The 22,041-nt window shown below is 37.1% G+C and overlaps 1 protein-coding gene across 5 annotated transcripts in view; it reads right to left on the reverse strand.

The window, feature by feature from the left end:
- SULF2 (sulfatase 2) overlaps positions 1 to 22,041 on the reverse strand; it is a 159,934-nt gene that overhangs the window by 24,706 nt on the left and 113,187 nt on the right. For all 5 annotated transcript variants that reach the window (XM_085314020.1, XM_085314016.1, XM_085314017.1 and 2 more), the window contains exons 5-11: positions 20,624 to 20,775; positions 16,908 to 17,077; positions 12,517 to 12,667; positions 10,343 to 10,518; positions 6,209 to 6,337; positions 5,186 to 5,242; positions 4,242 to 4,371 (exon numbers count right to left, since the gene is read on the reverse strand). In XM_085314020.1, coding sequence (XP_085170146.1) covers positions 4,242 to 4,371; positions 5,186 to 5,242; positions 6,209 to 6,337; positions 10,343 to 10,518; positions 12,517 to 12,667; positions 16,908 to 17,077; positions 20,624 to 20,775 — 965 coding nt within the window. The remainder of the gene's footprint in view (positions 1 to 4,241; positions 4,372 to 5,185; positions 5,243 to 6,208; positions 6,338 to 10,342; positions 10,519 to 12,516; positions 12,668 to 16,907; positions 17,078 to 20,623; positions 20,776 to 22,041) is intronic.

Here is a 22,041-nt window from a genome sequence, read left to right on the forward strand (position 1 = left end):
GAAGGCCAGGAATTGGACTAGTGGAGATGGAAGAGGCAGAAGCACTGAAAGGAGAACAGGTTTGTCTGAGATCTCAAACAAAGCCTGGAACAGTTCTGAGACTTGTGTTTCGAGCTAACCTATGCTGCTACTCATGTCAGGATATTTTAAGCAGTTGTTTTTTAGTCAATGTGAGTATTGACTTTGGCAAGGTAAACACAACATCCGTTACTGTATTGACAGGGAGTTAAAAAAAAAAAAAAAAAAAAATCCGTTAACAAGAAATGCAAATTTCTTGGCTTTGTGAAGCAACAGTGAGCAAAAAATCCATAAAAGCAAAGCAGCCTCTGGATATCATTATAGGTTATTTCTGGCTGAAAGAGAAAAACAGTGCTGTTATTCTTTATTTTTGATAAAGAATACAATCCTTGAATAACAGTCCTTAATAAATCACTGTGATTTTAATTTTCGTGGTTAGTTGCCTCCTAATGTTATCAGTTAGAAGGCTGATAAAATTTTTTATGTACGAAGTTATCCACAAGTCATTTCTTGTTGTAATCTCAAATTAAGAACTGGATCCCAAAAGTTGCTGAACATGTGCAACTTGCACTGGAATTCAGTCCAAAGATTCACCTAATGAGTTATTAAAGTTATCTGGATTCTAGCTGGTTGGATATGCTTCACTGTTATCAAAAAGTCCTAAATTCCTTAGTAACCTCAGGATATCTCTGCTAGCTACAGCAGAACTGGAAAACCACATGAGAGAGAAATCTAAAACTTTCTTCCTTGTTGTTAAAGAAATTCCTTATAAACTCTGAGTTAGCTTCCCAGGTCTAACTAGTATAAGTACAAGCTACAGGGCCCTCAGGAAAAGAAGAAAACGTAAACTATTTTCTCTACTGCTCTGCCCTTGGCATTAGACACTGGCTAATGATAATTATGGTGGCAGGAATATGATCTAGGGAAACCATTTAGAAACTGCTGTAAGAAAGCACATATTAGTCACCACAATTTTCATCTCTGCTATGCCATGCTATGTTGGAGAATTTGGGGGATCAAGGGAGTAAGTGGCGTACTTTTATTTATGATATCTTCATACCACATGGTCTTTCCTTACAAAAAGGAAATACCCCTTCATGATCCTGACTGTACAGCACAAAGTAACCAGGGAAGGTTGTATAATCAAACTTTCACTTCCAGAACATCTGCAGGAAACATAGCACAAACTTTTGCATTTTGAATTTTCTGGGGGAGAAACAGTCATAAGAAATAAGCTTTTTAATGCTATGTAATAAAAAATTCTACCTGTATTACATTTGCATGCAAGTAGAGCCTTGAAAAGAGTTTGAAAAGGAAATAATGTAAATTTAGGCAGCTATTTTTCTCTGCAAATGAGAAATATTATTGTACTATACCCAGTCCTATTAAAGACAAAAATCGTATTTTTTAAATGTACAGCACAGACTCCCTATAGCAATCAGCAGTGCTGCAGGTATCACATATTTAGCAAATATGCATAAAGTTGGCAAATGACTTAGAGAGAGATTTTGTGCAGCTGTTGTTATGATACTGAGGAGTTGCTGGGAATACTCTCTAGAGCACTGCTGGTATCATAAGTGGCTTCCACAAAAGCAAATGCGGGCCACCAGATAAAAGTGGGTCAGCTCCCACTTACTAGCCAGTTCAGAATGAAAGGCCGAGCTATACTGAAGAGAAAGAATTTGTGTGCAAGCCATTAGGTACCAGGATAAATGTTTTTTACTTCATCTAGGAAGAAAGAGCTCATCTCTTTTAAATCCTTGAATACAAATGACGAGCTGCTCTTTCATCTGAGGCTACAGTCACCCTTTGTTGGATGCAAATAACTAACACAGCCTAAACCCTACTAACTGAGGAAGAAAAYATAGCAACACACATTCCCATTGCACTCTAAAGCATTTACATACATTATGTTGCCAAAAAAATCCCACATAATGGGCTATGAAACAAGGTTTTAAACAGCGTGAATAACCTCATCTCCATGATCCTCGTGCTCTCTTATCAAAATGATTATAGGTCAAGGAGGGTGAGAGATTTGCGTTTTGTGGTGATGGAATAGTATTCATACTTGCATACTCACAAGGGGAATTTCAAGTTCTCCATCTCACTTTCATAGCTTTCTTTACATCTCCTCTCCTCAAAACTCTGTCCTTGTCTCTCCTCATTCACTCCCTTCCTGAGTCTTTGTCCTCCATTTGTGCTTCTCCTGTCTTCCTGCTCACACTTCGCATTCTCTGGCACTTCTCAGACTACTCTGTGCATGGAGTAGCAGCTTCCCCAAAACTTATTTGGGTCAACAGAGAGACTCCTAATGAATTTAGCAAGTTTTCACTAAGTCCTGACCCTGACTTCTCTTCATTTTTATACCAGAATGGGAAAATTCATCTCTTGCTCCAAACACTCCAGATACTGTTAAATGCACAATAATCAAGTGACTGTAGGGTCAGACAACATCTGCAAAGCAATCTAAAATCTGTACAACGTAAATGCCCCCAAGACAGTGGTATGTTTCTCATTTGGGCACATTCTACTTCCTATGCAGAACTGTGAACAACATTAGCAAACTGACAACAACCACTTGTCATTTGAGACGTTCTTGCTTCACTCTGAAAGGACTTTTGGGTGCACCCATATTTAGGGAAAATTTATCCTCAGATAAGCGCATTCATTTCCCACTGTTCCTGCTGTCTAGACAGAGAATGAGGACATATTCTCTGGAGTAGGGGTTAGATGGATTGAGATTCCCTTGAGAGCCCTTCCTAGACTCTAATTGACATGATTGTTAGGCAATTTTTCCTGATGTCCAACTTAAATTTCTTTTTTGCTCAATTTCATCCTATCACTTCCAATTACATTTGACCGAACTGTTCAAAACAATTCTCCTCCCAGTCTCCTCACAATGAGGATGCAGCACACACATTTCTTATTAGSACACCTTCACTTGAAATTTATTGGCAATTCTAAGAACAGAGTTGACATTTTTTCCCCTCTTCTTACATATGTCAAAGACATTTTATTTTCCTCAGAAGAAAATATAAGCCTGTGCATGTGTGCAGACAATACAGGGATGTCTCCCTCTTTTCCGTAACTGAGACATGTGGTAATTATAGCAAGAAAGGCTGAATGTGGCTAAGTTACCTTATGTAAAAAGACAGTTTCAGTGACAATGTGGTCTTGGAAAGTCTCATTTCCCCTCTGTCCTTACAATAATGTTTAAAATAATTGGGAGGAAAACGACCAAMGGAAGAAGCTGAAACATTCCTCAAAGGGAAAACACTGGTGGAAAAAGAAAAGTCTTATTTCCCCAAACTACTTACTGGATGATATTGTAGCAGAAGCAATGACTTTTCCCCTGCTTTTTCAAAGAATGTGGCAAATTTAAAAAAACAATGACTTGTTCACACCCATCTAAAACTTCAGCTCCAGACATCTGATGACAATAAACTACTGCCCAAAAGTTAGTAGTTCTTTAACTTCAGTATTTTCAAGAAAAAAAGGACATTATGATCACTTTGTCCACTAAATAAGACAAAGAAGCATAGGAAGAAAAGAGCAGCTGGAAAATGTTCGTGTGTATCAACTGCATCCAAACACTTAAGGAACAACAGACTCATTTCACAGGTGCACTGAGTTACATGATCTGTATAGCCAGAAGCAGGAAGAACACACACACACACAAAATCAGCCACACAGCTTCATGCCCCTTTAGACTGCCTGCAGTCAAGGACTGCGTATGTTTTCACCATATATTTTTGCTAAGAGCAGGGATATATTAAGTTCACAGAATGTAACTACTAAATGTTACTACTATGCTACTACATTACACAAATCTAAATAATAATAATGAAATTAATTAAATTAAGAATTCAAGAAAGGAAGCCATGTACATTCGGAGTAGGCTGATCTGTTAGGCTTACTGTAGTTTCTCATCAGAATCCCCAACCACATTCTGTTTGGGGAAAATAATATTAAAACAGCCTAGGTTGTTCTCTCTCAGTAGTCAGAATCAATACAGGGCCACCTGAATCAGCAATTTCTTGACTGACAGTGAGTCTCATAAATGCTATATATCATACTGTTTTGAGCAAAGACCCCAAAATGAACCATTTGATGGATAAGCTGGCATTGACAACAAAGTGAAGGACATTGTCACAATCTACAAGAGGTGTTAAGGTTAGCCCAAATATGACTGCTTACATTCAGTCAGGGGCTGGATGCCTTACCTGCCCAAGCTGTTCACAGGCTGTTTGATACTCAGCTCGCTGACAGAGGTCTTTCACACGCTGGTATTTGGGTAGGAAGTTTTCTTCTTGGGCATCTACCTTCTCATTTTCTCTCTTATGCAGTAGCTTACTGGAGTAAAAAAAAAAAAAATTATCTGCATTAATTCCAAGATATCACATTTTGCTGGAAAGGCTCAGACCAGTAGGCTAACTTCCAGGATCTCCAGCATTGCTGGTGGCCAAAAATTAATAGTCCAGTAGAAATTAGCACTCCTCATCTTCTCTGATAACACATTCATCTCATACTCCAAAGTAGCACATGAAGGCATGCAAAATCAGAAAGAGCACACATGTGCAGCCGAATACCTCATGCATATCTCCTCCCATTCCCAATTAAAAGGCAAAGCTCTGCGATTTCTGCCCTTCTATAGACACTTAAACTACTCATAAAACAATGTAGTTGAGATCACCACACCAGTATGCTACATGGCTGCTGGGTAGGCAGTAACAGTTCACAGAAAGGGACCACATCCTCCTCAGAACTCCAGGGCTGCTTTATGCAAACCTTCCAAGCCCACTGTTACACATRGTGGCAAAGGCACAGAGGGAACGGCCAACAACCAGAGAGGAAAAGTTATCCACACTCGCATAATGCGTATATAGGAAGGTGGAGGGCAGCAGTTAGAGCAAAACCTGATGCCATTCCACCCCAGTTCAAGCATAACCCCCCACCCTCAGGGCAAAGGCGCACTTACAGAGGCTGTAGGCAAAGACCATACATTCCCTCCTATTGCACAACCATTGCCACCAGGCACACTGCAGCCCTGTCTCTGCTGGCACAGCTAAACTGCTTTAGGGCTTGTGGTAGAGTGCTGCTTTGGCTCTAGCTATTCAGTATCTTTCTATTTATAGAGGCTGAGCTTTGTGATTAACCCTTTCCTTACCCCCTCTCCACTAGGAACGAGTCTCTCCACACCTTCATCTTTTTCTTTAAATGGAACCTGGGAGCAGAGAAAAAGAAGAAACAGATTTGCACAAAACCAGCAATCAAATCATGCCCTAGCTTGCTCTCCCACCCCCAATTCAGATGAGAAACATTACACTGTCCTCTCAGGGGGGCATGCAGCTTTATGAAGCAAGAACACATGCCTTTCCAGTGTTAACCACRAACAAACATAGAACAGATTCGTTCTCATAGGGACAAAATTCGCAACAGATTCACACAGTATAACAACTATGTCAACCTAAGCACTTTTAAGGCACAAGGGATTAACTGAATTGTCCTAGATCACAAAGGACTGCAAATTAAATCAGGATTTCCTGAACTGAGTTTGGGCTCTTAACCTGCACACCATTCCCATATTATCCTATCCCAAAGCAGCTGCTCCTGTTTTCCCTCTCCCTCTGCCCAACTACTTATAAAGCAAATCTCTTTCTTTCCATCTTCCTTTACACTAGCTGCTGATCTTCTCTACCAACCATCCAGTCTAATTCTCTTCCTCAGCCTTTTTCTAGTGCAAGTTTTGATGGAAGGTCTCAACTAATAACTGTGCAATTCTGAGTGCTAGTCTGTCTTTATATCATAGCCTGATACACAACTAACCCTTCCAACTCAATTATTCTACATTTTATCCAACATGAAATCCTTTGGTACAAAATGATGCCACAGAGACATTTCAAATCTGTAACTCATAGAGCTAAAATCTTCATGTGCAGCCCACTCACTGCTACATTGATTACATTCAGTATCCCATCTAGCTAATATATGAACCTGACAAAGCAAAAATAAACAAACAAGGTCAGTCACATATTGCTAAATAGGTCTTTAGATTCTCCTGTGAATGATGTGCTTATACAGATGGTAATTTTATTACACTTTCCTTTAAGTTTAGCTGCATGTTGCTGAATACTTGCCCAATCTCCTGCCCCCTATCCTGCAAAAACACATGCACATTTCCATTTCTTACCTATTCACTGGTCTCTCAGAATCCAGAAGTTTTAGAATGGATTTACCATCCATATCAGACGGAATATCCAGTCCGGCAATATCTAGAATTGTAGGTGCAAGATCAATGTTCAATACAATGTGAGGATTCCTGAAAAAATACGTATGAGAACCTGATTTAGAATCACCAAGCAACTACAGTAACTCTAGCTCGCCTGCACAGAGACCAGACATCTGAAAAAGCTTATTTTGTAACATTTGCACAGAACAAAAGAGGACACAAATCCAAAGCAGTCTGTATTGAACTGAATTAAAATGTAAGAAAGACACCAATAAACTGGCAGACTAAGAACTAAGCTGCATAACCTCAAGAGGGACTAACATGAAGATTTAAACTTTAGCACAGAGCATTTCTGAGAATGTAAAGTAGTTCATAAAGCAAAGTTAGTTAATTATTGTAATGGAGGATTCAAAACTCTTTCAAAACATGAGGAAGCATTTGAGAATCTCCTTGGGTGTCCTACAGAACCAAAGTTTCTGCCAAATATGCCAATAACTTTATTACAAAGTAAATTAGGTAGCACAGGCTTTAGCTGTTTCAAAATAAGGTACAGAAATAAGTACCTCAGCTCACATCATAGCAAGTGTGTTCTGAGGAGAACACAGGGAGAAATATACTGCCAACTACCATAGTAAATAACTAGAAGTGATAATGTAGAGTGAGACCTAGAAAAAGGTAAGGAATCAGGAAAGAGAAAGAAGGGAGAAAGCAGTTATGGAAAAAGCAAAAGGCAAAGTAAAAGAACAGCTTTAACTCAGATAATATCAGCCTTTCCAAGTGCATTCCAAGTGCTATCCATTCTGCAAACACTTATAAACAGCTTTAATTCTAAAACTTCAATGTTGTTTGCTCTCACTGTTTGTCATGCTCTGTTACTTAGCAAAGTAGTAGCTCAGGCTCCTCCTTCACTGCAGCCAACAAGACAACATTTGAACTTAAACTGACTTCAAATTAAGTTAAAATACTGGCATCAACTCCAGAGGAGTAAAGATGGTTCCCATTCTAAATCCCCTTGAGCTGCCAGAGCTAAATATGAAAGGGTTCCTGGTTCAGAGCATCTAGTTACACAGCCCAGCATTCAAAAGCTAAAAAATGTCCAAATTTGTAATCATATCACTTGTCTTTACTGTCAGTCCAGGCTTGCAGAAGTGCTTTCAGTTTATGTTGCACCTTACAAAATTATCTGAAATATATCTATGATGACATTGTGTAATAACCCACAATATCAAATATATACATACCCTTTATTAGCTGCACACCATTTCTTTTTCTTATTTCTTAAAAAAAGTACCAAGGAAAGCACTAATTTTTTTTTTTTGAAAAGTGGAGGGGAGAAAAGCAAATAAAYATAGTGCTATGCAATCTTCTACAGCACTGAGCATCAAAAATGAGCCTGCTATAATTTACAGGCACAAACGAAGGACAGGACCAAATGAGCTGCTCTATATGCCAGTGCAGCATTCCAGCTCAAGATACAGGACAAGAGAAAGCTGCCAAATTCACATTAATTAATGATACACCATTTATAAATTACTACCTTTTTTGAGTGAGTGGGCAAACAGGCACTGACAAGAGCATGGATGAAGAATTAAATAGATGTACCTAATTTGATTTTAATTATTAATACTTGTCTTGTAGCATATTTTGTAATAGAAATGTAAGCTTAGTATTGACTTGCTGCAGTGACTTCTATTAAATCTTCCTTGGTATCAAAAAGGAGTCACAAAAATTGCTCTGCAGGAAAAACATAAGATCTATGCAAAACATGCATGTGTGGAGTCGGGTTCTACCATGTAAAGAAATTCAGGCATAAGGTAAATTTATTATCTGACATGTTCCCTCTTCAAAGTATCTTATTCTGTTCTTCCTGTTTGTTCTACTGCAACAGGTTCTGTTCTGTTAGGGTCTATCAGGCTGACTCTTGTGCTTCTAATAAAAAATATCTTTTCTTCTTCAGAAATCACACAAAAGTAAAATCCAATGGGAAAGTTTCACAGGTTTTATGTCTGTCTAAGTGAAAAGACCATAAACTATGAGCTAGCTGGCCTCCCACATTGCATGTTGCAGAAAAACTAGCTCAGTCCTCTCTGGTCACATTAACATTGCCTCTTCATTAGGACCAAAAACTGCAAATGAAGGGAGAAGAAGAAACACACACACATATGTGTATGTGCATGTGTGTGTGTGTGTATATATATATATATACACACACACACATGTGTATGTGCATGTGTGTGTGTGTGTATATATATATATATATATAAAAAATATATATATATATATAAAAATATATATATATACATAGTCTAGGCATAAATATATACCTATAACATATACATACATATTTATTTAAGAAAGAACAAGTTCTCAGGAGGCTAAGCCATCTCACTTGAAATTGTTTGTTGCTGCAGACAGACTTCTTTCAGTACTAAGTAACCTGTTTATTTCTACCTAAAGAACCCCTTCCCTACAACCCGTGCTGTAGTGAAGAAAGGCCCTGATCTGATTTTCTATTAAACCAAGAGGCAGCTTGGACACTGAAATACTTCTTATTCTTTGCCATTTTTAGCATTACAGGAAGTGACCCAAGTTCACCTAGGATTTCAATTGACTCCAACCTCATCTACGTTTCATCTCCAAACTGTAGAATTTGATAGCACTGCTCTTCAGCAGAGTATTGAAGCATCTTCTGTTTAGAATAGRTTCCAGTCACAAAGTTCCTAATGCACGCCCCAGCTCCCCAGAAGTTTATCTTTCAGAATACTCCTATTCCCCTCACTGTGTCTTTTGTTTCCTCTTATCTGCTCTACTATCTGCTCTACTTCTCTCAAACTCAGGGCTTCAAACCTTCTCCTTATGTCACCTCACATTAGAGCAGTCTCCTAGTTCCTCTACAAAACACACCTCCTCTTTTTTMCCAGTAATATCACTCACTTGTGTCTTTTTGATAAGGTCACGTGTTTGAGTTATTCAGTGCTGACTTCCACAGAGGCAAAAARCATGATTTTTCAGCATCAAGACCTCACGACTTCAACTGAAATCAACAAAAGCTTTGGAAACTTGGTACAGAAAATGAAATAATCATGTCTCAAAACGCTTAGTGTTCAGCTTCTATCAGGACTGTGCTTTAGGAAGAGATGTTATTTCACATGCATAACTGCTGCAAAGAAATTACAAATACACAGTGCAATGCCTACATAATTTAGTATTTTTTTTGCTTATTGATACTATGAATCAGTGAATTGAACCAGCAAGTAGAATAACATTTTTTTATATAATTATTTGCCATTTACACAGTAGATACGGTCCTCTGTAGTGAAAAAAAAAATTTGTGCATGGAAGACTATACATGTTAATTATGCTAAAGCACGAACACTGATATAAATTAAAGACAGCAAATTATGGCACTGTCCAAAATCATTACTTAAGTGCAAATATTTGATATTGAAATAATTGCTTAGAAAGTATATTTACATAATTTCTTAGCTGATCAAAGATACCATTTTAATTAACAGTCATATTCTGCACGCTAGTGCGTATCTGACAAATGGCCTTAACCACATAATCGCAAAGAATGAACCAAGGAGAAACTTCTGTGGATAACACTATGTTAAGTATTACCTACATTCTTCTTCAAAAGCTAAAACAAGTGACGCCAGAAAATGATTTAATTAATGTCCAATAATAATTATCTACTGTGCCAGTAGGTATTATACAATGTAGTTTCACCTGGAAAAATGTGTTAGTAATGGGTATTTTTTTGCACTCTTCAAAAGGAAACAAATCAGTGTTTCCTGTATTAGACACATTTCCAAGTGACTTTTAAAACTGCATCTACAAGAGTGTAGTGACTTGGGTTGCACACTGGTGCAAAGAAAAGGTAGTGGCAACCTTGCTTACAGAGCAGCACATGCTGTTAATTCTGCTGTCTGAGTTGACCTCCTTAGCTGCCAAAGAAGAGTGGGTAGTCAGTCAAAATGGGCAGAACTTCGTGCCGCCACTTGGATGCCAAGTCAGTATGATTTGAGATGTGAATATAATGGATTTTTCTAGTCACAACATACACACACTTATGCACACTAGCCAAGAACTTACAAGGACCCAGCCTCCACGTTTGGACCTCGGACATAGAAAGGAACTCTGATATCGAACTCATATGGCATGGACTTTCCTTTCACTAGCCCAAACTGCCCAATATGATAACCATGGTCAGCTGTGTATATTATATAGGTATTGTCCAGTTCACCTGTTTCAACCAACATATTATAAATCTGAAAAAAAGCAAAACAAAACAAAACATGACATTCTTTRCATCGCATGGTACTGTATATAGAGAATATTGGATACAATTTTCTGCCTRTATATAATCTGCACATAAACAACAACACTTCAGCATGCCACTGAGTTATTATGATGGACGGACTATTCTGAATGACATGGAATCACACACACACAAAAATTTACAACTGAAAATTGTCGTTATACATTACAGGGCAAATCTCCATTTTCTGTATTTAGGTAAACTATTAAGACGCCAGATTTTGAAAAGACTTTGGGTGCAGTATTTTGTCTCAGAGTTATCCAAATAGTACTGTATGTACACGGTAATATAGATGTGAGTTTTAGATGATGAGCACTTTTGAAATTTTCTTTCCACCTTTATCTTTTTTCTGTAGCAAGCAATTTTAACAAAATGAAAGYATTTGAAATCTCTTGCTTATTTAAGCACCACTCAGCTAACCTGTCTTCAGACAAATGAGTCCCCATTATTCAGAATATTTGCAAAATTTCACCCAAATAAACATCACTTAGTCATACTCTCACTAGCTGGAGAACAAATACTGAGGATTAAGAGAAGCTTTAACCATACTTGTGGTTGCTTCTAGGGATTTAAATYGGAATCTTTATGTGAAATGTACTGACTTGAACACCAAAGATCAGTTTTTATGTGATACTTTAACTTGCACAGCTCCATTCAATTTCTGTCAYATAATGTACATGCAACATCAAGACAGTACAGCAGACCTTCCCAACTGAACAGTCATTTCTTGTCTATTAATTCTTATGGAGTCTGTGCTAYAAAAATATAAGCATGGTTCTGGTATCATGCTGACCTGTATCAAAAGAAACTTCTTTGATACAGATAGAATTTCATCAATATAAACTCAAAATTACCTGTTCCAGTACTGCAAAAATTATAAACTTTTATTTTAATGTTGAAAGACTATTAGACATACACAGTTCAGTGGAAAAGATCAGACCAACTTGGAGATTACAGTCAAAAAACAAACAAACAAAACCAAACCAAATCTATAAGAAACAAAGGCATGATAAACTCATCCAAAGTGAAACTATTTTAATAAAAAGAAAAATCAAAATAGTCTAGTAAAGCTCCCCTAATGCTGGTATCTGATCCACCTGATCAGGTTCATTAATACGAAGTAGAGTTCATACTTTCATGAATCAGCAATTGCAAGGCATTACTAACAAGCTAAATCAATGCCGTTCAGATAATCTCCTCCRTGCCTTACAGGACTCCACTTATTTTACGTGTTACCTTATATTACATATTTTTGAATAGGAATGCCAACAGATAAGCAGTACTTTGCAACATCTTTAAAGCTGACTTCTTGTAACTGCAAACAAATCCTTTACAAATCCCCTCCCTTTTTTTTGCAGCAGCTTTTAGCTAGTTCAGATATTTCTATTCAAGATACCTGCACTGTGAGATTTCTGTAATCTCACCATTACGTAATGGAGACGATTCAAAAAACTTCTATCTACATATGTACTTTTTGTATTTAATATCTTGGACCTGTTTTAACATAGTGCTATTCCACTTAGGACTGGTGTCTAACTATTTAAAAAGGAGTTCTCTCAGAAAGCCACAATGTTACAGGATCATTGTGTAAGTAAGTTATTAATTTCCAATAGATTACAGGATGACTTTTTACTATCAGAATATATATTTTTAAAATTTATGATGTACAATTTTTTCAGATGTTCCCTCTCTTCTTAATCAATAGTGGGTCTGTGGCAAAAAACAGTTGCTTACACCACCCAACTCACAGTGCCTATCGTTAGATGACGATCCTGACATCTTGAATAGAGAGACAATATCCCCCGAGGTGAAAAGATGGCATGCTATTTAAAAACTCAAGCAGCCCTCCTCCTCCCTCAATATATCCATACAGTGCGCAAGAATTTTGTAGCTTAATTCAAGAAAAAAGTACCTGCTGACCTGAGAAAACAGTGACTATTGATCTTACCGTTTCCATAGAGTCATCCACAGACATGAGTGTTTGAAGGCGCTTTCTYTGCAGCATGTTAGTGAACTCCATGTGTATAGGTTTCATGGGACCTGTATACCTCATTATCCAGTGCTTGTCTGGGTTTGGAGCATAGTTATAACTAGGAGTGCTAAGGAATAGATGCAAAAGCAGAATAATTTAGCAGTGTAGAAGAAAAGCCACAGTAATGTATATCAATAATTTCCATTTGATCAGTGCTACAGAACTGACTCTCTGAGGTACACAGGAAAATATCACATTCAGTTTGGAAAAGTATTATCCTTCCATGGTCTATATGAAAGATGGGATAATGAAAACAGCTCTGTGGGGAATAAAACCTATCGAAAGAGTAGACATAAATTCTTCTAGCAGTGTTCAGACTAACATGGCTACATTTCAAGGCCAAGAGATCAGCCTCAGGAGCCTAACACCACAACTGGGAAGTATTATTTGAATGAAGAGCATGAACTTTTGAGTTCCTACTCGGRTAACTGCTTTGCTTTTGTTCTGTGCACATTAGCACAGAATATTATTGTGCAGACTGTTTAACAACAACTATCAAACTTGCTGAAAAGTTACTGATAAGTAACATCTCTTCTGAATTCAGCATGACTGGCCACTTGAATACTTTAGCACTTGTGTACCCAGAGGAGCACAGGTACCCTACCTGGTAGTATCAAACTGCATGTGAGCTCATGGCAAGCAGAAGTGGATACAAAGCCGGATTTTAAAGACCTGCCAAGAAAAGCAGGGGTGAGGGGAAACAGGACTGTATTTTGTAGATACTTTCCAGCCACCAACTCTTTTGTGATCATCATAAAYTCTCAAATTACAAATTGATGAGTTCACACTAAAGACAATCAAAATCACTGCCAAAACCCCAAGAGCTGGATCTGATGTCCTCCTGGAATCTCACAGCCCCTTCAAGTCCTCATGATCCTGTAATATCATCAAAGTGATGAGGACAAACATCGCTGACTGTCCATCAATTCATGTTGTTGGCAGTTCCAAAAATTGCTCTTTTTATATTGTTCTAGGCCAGCTGGATATAAACAAAAGATTTATTTTGGTACATCATTATCATGATGTTGACTCACCAGCTCTCTATAAAGTTAAATTTACATCTTACCTTTACAACAAATACTACTTTTACCTACCATAAATATTCCTAAAAAGTCTGTTATTACTCAAGACTGAGAACCATTTTTATCCATTTCTTCATATCTTGGCTCAAAACACACCACATGCAGATTCTAGAATATTAAAGATTACTTTTTCTAAATAATTTGTTAGGGCTTCCTTTTCCATTGAAAGGGATTAGATCAATGTGCAAGCCAAGAGGGTGACAAAATAACACAGGAAAAAATAGCAGATATTCAATTATTTTTTTCCTCCTAACACAAAACTTCCTGACAAATTCAGTTCATATTTGAAAAGTATCTACTGTTGTTTTTACATACATAAGAGAGCAGCAAAGTTATCAAGATAAACAACAGTAACATAAATTGAATCCTCTCCTTGAAGTGCATCTAATGTATCTTTGAATATGGCAGGTAGTCTTAAAAGCTTTAATATAAACACGAAATTAATAAATTGACAATGAAATATTTTATGCAGAAAGCCTTTGTGGGATGCTATCTGAAAAATGTGCATAGGCAGCAAATGGAGGAYTCTTCATATAGGGAGGACAGGGCTGGTGTTTATTCTCTGTGTATTGTTAACAGCCTCTTGAATTTCAGAATGTTATGGTGGATGAAATAATGACATCGCTCCTTTGAAAATGCTGACAGTTATGGAAACTGTTGCTATGTGATCCCCAGAATGAATAAAAAGTGCTTGGCAAACTCCTTTTCAGCTTACTTCGTGATTTCCTGGCTGATTTGAAACCTCCCGCTGTTTAATCCAACCAAACCCATGATTTCCTTTGATTACTACAAATGTAACCCTCTTACACTTAACAGATTTGTCTGTCTTATGGGCAAAACACACAAAATATAACATTCCTAGAAGTTGAGTAAGATGGCCTCATCAAGAGTACTCAAAAGTCAAGTCCTAGCCTGATTGCATTTAACCTTGGAAAAGAAGGGTGGTAAAATGTACCCTCCTCAGAAATAGTATTTGTGGTATTTGTGATGCCAAACTGTTGCATCCTCTTCAGCTCTCAATATATGCCATAAAGAAGGAAAATTGATCATGTAGCCCAGGGATTTGCTATGCCAATGTTGGCCGATGAGGATAATTTAGGGAAAAAAAAAACAAAAAAAAGACTGCAAAGTAGTGTGTCAACCAGCATGAGCATTACAGTCACACCTTCATTTTGCATCATGGATAGAACATAAGCATTAACACATCCACTTTACCAGTGCTCCTGCAGGAAAAGATACAAAAATATGCTACATGCTGTATTGCCTCCTGGTTCTGGCACTTGGCAAAGCCTGTTCAGTCACTGCTTCGGGGYGATCTGCGAGCACAGAAGCGCTCTACTCGTGTACTTCTCATCGCGCCCTACCCGCATCCGCAAGGTAGTGAAACAGCGAGAACTAGCTACACCTCATTATCCGTGACAGACTTATCTGTCACAGAGGGATTCCCTAGAATGTGGGAGCAGGGGAAAACACGGAAACCAGAGGACTAAGTTGCATATATAGTGAGGGAATGATGCACTTCCTGCATTTTTAGTTTCAATCTTAAAACTAGGCCAAGGAAAATACTTATAGATTATTTTTACATAGTGGTGTGGAAAAATATCTGAAATCATTTAAGACTGGCTGTTTCTTTGCTCAAGATATATACATAAAATTCTCTACTTTATATTCATATCTAAAAGAATAATACAATTCCATAACCTACTATGACAATTTATAGTAGTAGTAATAGTAGTAATRAGAAGTAGTAATAAGAAAACTTATTTCTGCAACGTGATACTTCCTGTATAATCATCCTAATAAAGGCCCCTGCAAATAAAAATTTTTGTGCAACTATTTTATAATTAGATAGATAAACACAGTTTGCAGGAAAGCAAAAGGAATACAGATGCAGTTTTTATTTTTCATTGCTGTCCTTCCTCAACTCCTTCCACTCCTATTCATCGGACCGCCATAATTAAATTGCAACAGAATGCTGTTTGATAAATGACTATCATCTCTGAGATAAGMGTGCCTTCCAAAAGCATTTCTAATAGGACTGAAGTCAATGCTGGGTACTAGCAATGGCAGAAATTACTCATTTAGTACTTTTGTAATTTTCATTTCAAAGAAAAAATATGACCCTGAGATGGCAAAGAAATATGAAATACTGTATTGCTGCAAATCTGGGATATACACTCGCTTTCATAGCACAGCACAAAATAATGAAATATATAACTCTGAATTCTGTAATACTTAAACAATAGAACAAAGGAAAAATTTTCTCTCAGAGTTTATTTTAAATTGAGTGAAAAAGTTCAAACGGATTTCACTAGACTTTAGACTAGTCCTGAGCAAGCCTTGGCTACCAACTGATTATTATTTCAATCAAATCCCAGTTCCTTCACAAACCAAAGTAAAACGGAATGCCCCTTGGAGAAAAAAACGTGCATGTAGAAAGAAAATTACAAATGTTGAACATCAGTGAAGGCACAAAGCCAGTAATCAGAAAAATCTTGGAATGTTTTCAGTTTGGCTAGAACACAATTTGGGAGAATCATTCACATGAGCAGCATGTGAGGAGGTGTCTGAGCTACACAGKGGAGCACTACGGAGTTATGACTATAAGCAGGCTCTGTGCTATAAACAAGAACCATCTCATCACAGTGTTGCACTGGAGCTAACTCATTAACTGGGTAACCAGGCTGCAGTGCTTCTGGCACCTAAGCTGTTTTGAAGACTGTGTCAGGTGCCATGTAGAGACACGCCAACTCATTCAGAAATAGCTGAACCATCTAATTTGACACTGCAGGCCTCTAATTCCTCTTTCCAGATATAAAATAGGAATAATAGCTTTTGCACACTATGAGATTTTTAGTAATACCCATAAACTAACATAGTTTGTGCAAATGGATAGGAAGATACAGTTTCTTCCCCTGAAAAGATTACAATCCTAGAACCAGATTTCGATTCCCCTGCTCAAAATAAAACAAGTTTACTTCCCAAATAGTTTGTCACGATGCCCAAAGAGTTCAACGTGAACCTTTCTGTTTATCTCAGTGAGCTACAATTTTGARTTCTAGATGTGGTAGCCATTCTCAAGATACTTGTACTGTTTTGAAGTATAAAAAAAATCTTCAAATTTATGCCAAGAGTATTGTAAGGCAAACATTTTTTTTCACCCAGAGGTACACAGCACTTTTAAACTCCTGAACCTGGAAATACAAGGGTTTTCTTTTTCCTTACATGTGTTGTGAGGCATTAGGAAAGAGATGTGAATACTGAGGGGCTGAATCTTCAGGACCATGAGGAGCAGCATGGCTTATAACCATCAACACAGGCCTGTGAGGATACATCTTCTTTGAGATTCTGAAGAAGGTAATACTGTCATTGGTGATCAGATCAGTTAGATAATCCTGGAAGTGGAAGGAAAAATTCAATGAGATACTTTAACAATAATCACAAGTTAGGGAGTGAGGTGGCAAGGGAAGTCCAAGGTATCACAAGAAACAGGCAAAAGGAAGCTACTTAGCTCAGAAAGGAAGGACGAGGGAATAAAATTAAGATGTTAAAACTTCAAAATCTAAAATGAAATCAACCTCTCTTCACTGACTAAAAATACAAAAAGCAACAGTTTCACCTCAGAAATAAATGACACTAAAGAAGATCAGCTAGAAAGCTTTATTCACAGAATGTAAAATTAAATTATGGAGATCACAATGCTAAATRTATAATTAATAAAGAATTGAAAATTACAGGCCAATTTCTCTGCTTTCTGGTGGTTAATTTTTCAAGGCATGTAGTCCCTCCTTACCTTATAAAAGTGCTTTGAAAATTCAAATGGGTTGGTATTCATTTTTCTTAATATCTCTCTGAAGCATCAGTCACTAAAACTAAAAGACGCTGGACTAGCTGGACCAAAAATTTCATTCATTTTACAGACACAGTGACAGCCTGATAGAGATGTATGTCTATAAAGTAAATTACTGGGAATTCAGAAAACTCCCTTTGGAAGATGTGGACTGTCTATCTTTATACTTTCTAAAAAGTATCACGTACATCTGGTATCTCCTAGAGCTAAATAGATTAAAGAGAATATTTTTAATGATACGCAGCCTTCTTTTTCTTGGGCTATATTATGGGAACTACTGCACATAAATACTCCTCAGACAAGAGTAGGATGGGACACACAACATTGCAAAGCTGTTCTTTAAAAACAAAAATAAAACTGTCATGTCATAGCTGAATGTAAAATCAGATACAATGGCTGGCTCCGGTCAAGTGAGCAAGTACAAAGTGTGGTACATACTGGATAGCATCTCCCTGTAAGTACCACTTTCTGTCCATGATTCAGACACTTTCTCCTCTTTACCACTGCCAGTGTCCTTGGCCTGAGAAGTCAGCTGTTATTAGTCAAAGGAAACCTTTTCATTGACTGTATTCCCCTTGTTTCTCCTAAATTATTTCCTGTGTATCCCAGAACCAGGCTGACAGCATCCATTTGTATTTTCATATATTGGCTTGTACATGAGACATGTCTGTTACGCGACTGCCACGATTACGACCATTACTGATACAATATTTGCAGTCAGGAAAGCAGGTGTAAATAGACATAATTCCATCAAGGTTAACTGAAGGACTTCTAATCCTAGTGATCTGCAGGGGACAGGAGGATGTACAATAAATTAAAACCAAGAAGAAATGACTTCTGAATGTCCACACAATAACTGAGACGATACCTCTAGCTGAGAATACTGGAGCACTCTCAAAAATGCACTGACATTATTATTTTATTTTAATTGAAAAAACCTGACCAGTAAGTTATTATTATTATTATTATTATTTAAGAACGTCACTCATCTTTGGTTTAGCCATTAAGAAAGCAGAGTTTTCAAATTCCATTTTACAGATGAAGATATTCAACCTGGTCAAAACATCATTCAAATTAAATGTTGTAAAACCATGTATTCACCAAGCCAAAAAACTGAACAGAAATATTTCCTCTAACTGATCTCCTTTTTTAAGGCTCCAGATTGTGCAGTTGCAGTTGACTGTGTTAATGCATATGGAACTGAAAATTCAATTGACAGAAAAAGAAAAAAAAAGTGAGTAGAGTACTTCTGGCTAAAAAATCTGAAATGATTTGCAAAGTTTTGATTTTCAGAGGATAATGCTTAGCAGTCGTGTTGGAGGACAGAACGACAGAATTAGTAATGGGCTTTTCTAGTTTTCCACTGGYACATGAATTAACATATTAATTATGTCAAGTAGAAAGGGTCAAGAAGTAATCTCACTGAARAAACCTCATTTCATTTGTTCCTTGTTGGAAAATTAAGTTTCCAAAAGACAAGAAACAAAAATGTCAGGAAGGAAAGATACTCAGTCCTGTATTTCAAATTCTGTTTGTTCATTTGAACTCCAATATTAACATTAAGATGTGCTGTTGCTCTGCATACTATCATCTGCTTATTATGGTACTGYATTATGCAAGAATATGACTATTATCAAAATGCTTATATCTTTATCAAGTTTTTTTATTATCAAATTCAGTAAGAAAAACTGAACTAAAGGAAAATCTAAATATTTTCAAGTACTAAGTATACAAAATAGAACTGACGACATCTGAACTTCAAGCTCCCTGTTGGCCCTTTGTTACAATGGGGACAACTGCCCTGTGAAATCACTTGCCTGACACTGTTTCATTTAAGATTGATTTCCATCAAAACATTTTTGGTAGCATGACTGTAAAGATTAACTTTCTCATTTTTCATAGATCAGAAGGGAAATAAAAGAGAAATAATTCTGTTCATCAGTTGCCCCTTCGCCTTCGCAGCTGGTAACAGAAAATGAAACCTTAGAAGCCTGTTAAGTTTCATCTTTCAACACAAAGCACATTAAATTAAAAAAAAATCAAAAGAGGTGGGGGAAGGGTAAATCACACAAATATCAGTCTGATAAAGAAAAAAAGTGACTGTGAACACATTGCTCATAAAGGAAAAATACAGAGGAAGGATTTGTGCTTGGTAAGCAGAAAGGAAACTGAATTTCTGTTAAGTATAATACTCATTTGTAAGGTGTATTTGCAAGAGAGTGAGTCAACTTTTTAAGTTGACATAGCAATTTACTGATAAATTTATCTRTAATCATCTTCCACAGACTGTTCAGGCTCTTTTAGGAAATCACAGAAGCTGGTTACTTTGGCAAGTTCACAGTTTTGGTTCAAATAAACATACGCCTGACTGCAAACTTTAACTGTTTGAGCCGTAATGTGCGTTAGATGAGGAAAAAGAATAGTACTGCATCGGACAATGAGTATCAAGCTTTCTATAAGTCTGGCAGAGTAGAGCATCCTTTCAAGGATTTGAGGAAACATATTTGCCTGTAACAAAAAGTGCAAATACATATTCAATAGTTAAATTCTCCACTCATTCAGACAGCAAAGTCAGAATTATCACAGAGCATACCAGGATCCTATGAACTCTCCATCATACTATGGCTGTGAAACAAGTTCCTTAGATTAACACAAAAAGACGGGTCTAGCTGGAGGGAACTGGATTCTAATCTCATTTACGCTTGTGTAGCTCCACTGAAATCAGTTCTGTACTAGGGGACTAGATGACAATCAGACTTGGCACACAAAAATTAAAGTACCAAGCACAGAAATAGTCATCACACAGCACTTAAATTCATTTTCATGTCTTCAGCTCATAATATATATTTACAGTCTCAGAATGTTTTGTTTATATTCCCACTGCTGCTAAAAATGTTTTCAGTAACATGCCTCTTCAGCAATAGAAGATAACAGAAAGACCAGACATGATGCCTGTTGGGCTGTATCTGACATTACAGGAAGCAGTTTTCAAGTATAAAAAGAATTCTTTTGTCAGACTAAAACCATAAAGTGTTTGCAGCTTTCTTGCAGCTATATACAAATATTAAAGAAATAAATCAGTAGGACCTACCCTGGAGTAGTCAAATCCATGCTTCTCCTTCACTCCATTTCTACAGAGTGTGTAGTTGTAAAATCGGGAGTTTTTAAGCAATCCAACCCATTCTTTCCAACCAGGAGGGACATAGGAACCATTGTATTCATTAAGATACTTTCCAAAGAAAGCTGGAAGTAGAGAAAGCAGAAGTGTTTATACAGTAAGAAGGTGCGGCATAACTACCTCAGAGATACCATATTTAACAATCCTCTTTCATTTCTGTCTCTTCTGACCAGAGCTTTGTTTTCTCCATTCAGATATATATAAGGTAAGGGACAAATTATGAAATAACTTGTAAAGTTTGATTTTAAATTCCCTTTATTTCTTTATTTCAGAGCTCTATAATGCAATTCTTCTGATTTTCAACTGGACTAAATAGTAGATGAACTAGATCACAATTATAACTATATTTTCTGTAGTGCATGATCGTTCAGACCTAGACAAACAAAACAGAAAATGTTTAAAATAGCACCAATTGCCACATTATCTCACCCTATCCCGAATCACCAAATTTAGCTACACTTTTCATTTTGTTACACCCACTTAAGCCAACTCCACCTAGTATCTGGCAGAAGCAGTGAAGCCAGTAAAAGAAGGCTGGCTCGGGAGAAATGCTTACAAATGAGAACCATAAATATGATGAGATTTTAAACTTGCTGCATAAAAGAAATGAAGCAGAAGTCCATTTGGCAGAATAAGCGCAGGGAGAGTACAAGGATCCTTATAGAACACRGGGTCGGCATTTGAGCCATCCTCCCAGAAGAGCAGGCTGGCCGTGCTCCTTTAAGCCATAAGTGTACAGATTACAAATTACTTCGTAGAAAATAGTTAAGAAAAATGCAAAGCACTGCAATTCTATGGGAAAAACACAAATTCCCTAAGATATATGATGTACTCAGTGATGTTTTCACACCAGTCCAGTTAAAATTGAATTTTTTAACAGTACTCACACTTCTGTATTAGTTTGTATGTAGTCATCATTATGCAATTACAGGATATAGCATACTGGAAGATCCCATTCCTATAGCTAGTTACTTAAGGCTTAAAGGTAAACTTCTGTTCTTGGGGCTGCAGAGTGATTCAGCATCCAAATTTCCATGCTCAGAACTCTCAGATCTCAATTTCGGAATGGTCTGGTAATGCAAGTTAGCACTGTCACTACCACAGTGACTAGCTCAAAGATCATTACACTTGTTCCACTTGACATTACACAGATTTTTAACTCAGAGGCACACAGAGCCTGAAGCAACTCACACTGACAGTCTATTAGTGAACATCTGTGCTTCTGTAAGGGCAACAGAAGATCTGAGATTCCTGATATTAGTCCTAGATTAAAGCTCATCTCAAAATGCAGGGGATTTGAGTGTTTAATTTGCAATTCCCAGGTTCTTAAG

The sequence above is a fragment of the Rhea americana genome, unplaced genomic scaffold, assembly GCF_003343005.1.
Source record: "Rhea americana isolate MKP2758 unplaced genomic scaffold, rheAme1 scaffold_4, whole genome shotgun sequence".
NCBI classification, from domain to species: Eukaryota; Metazoa; Chordata; class Aves; order Rheiformes; family Rheidae; genus Rhea; species Rhea americana.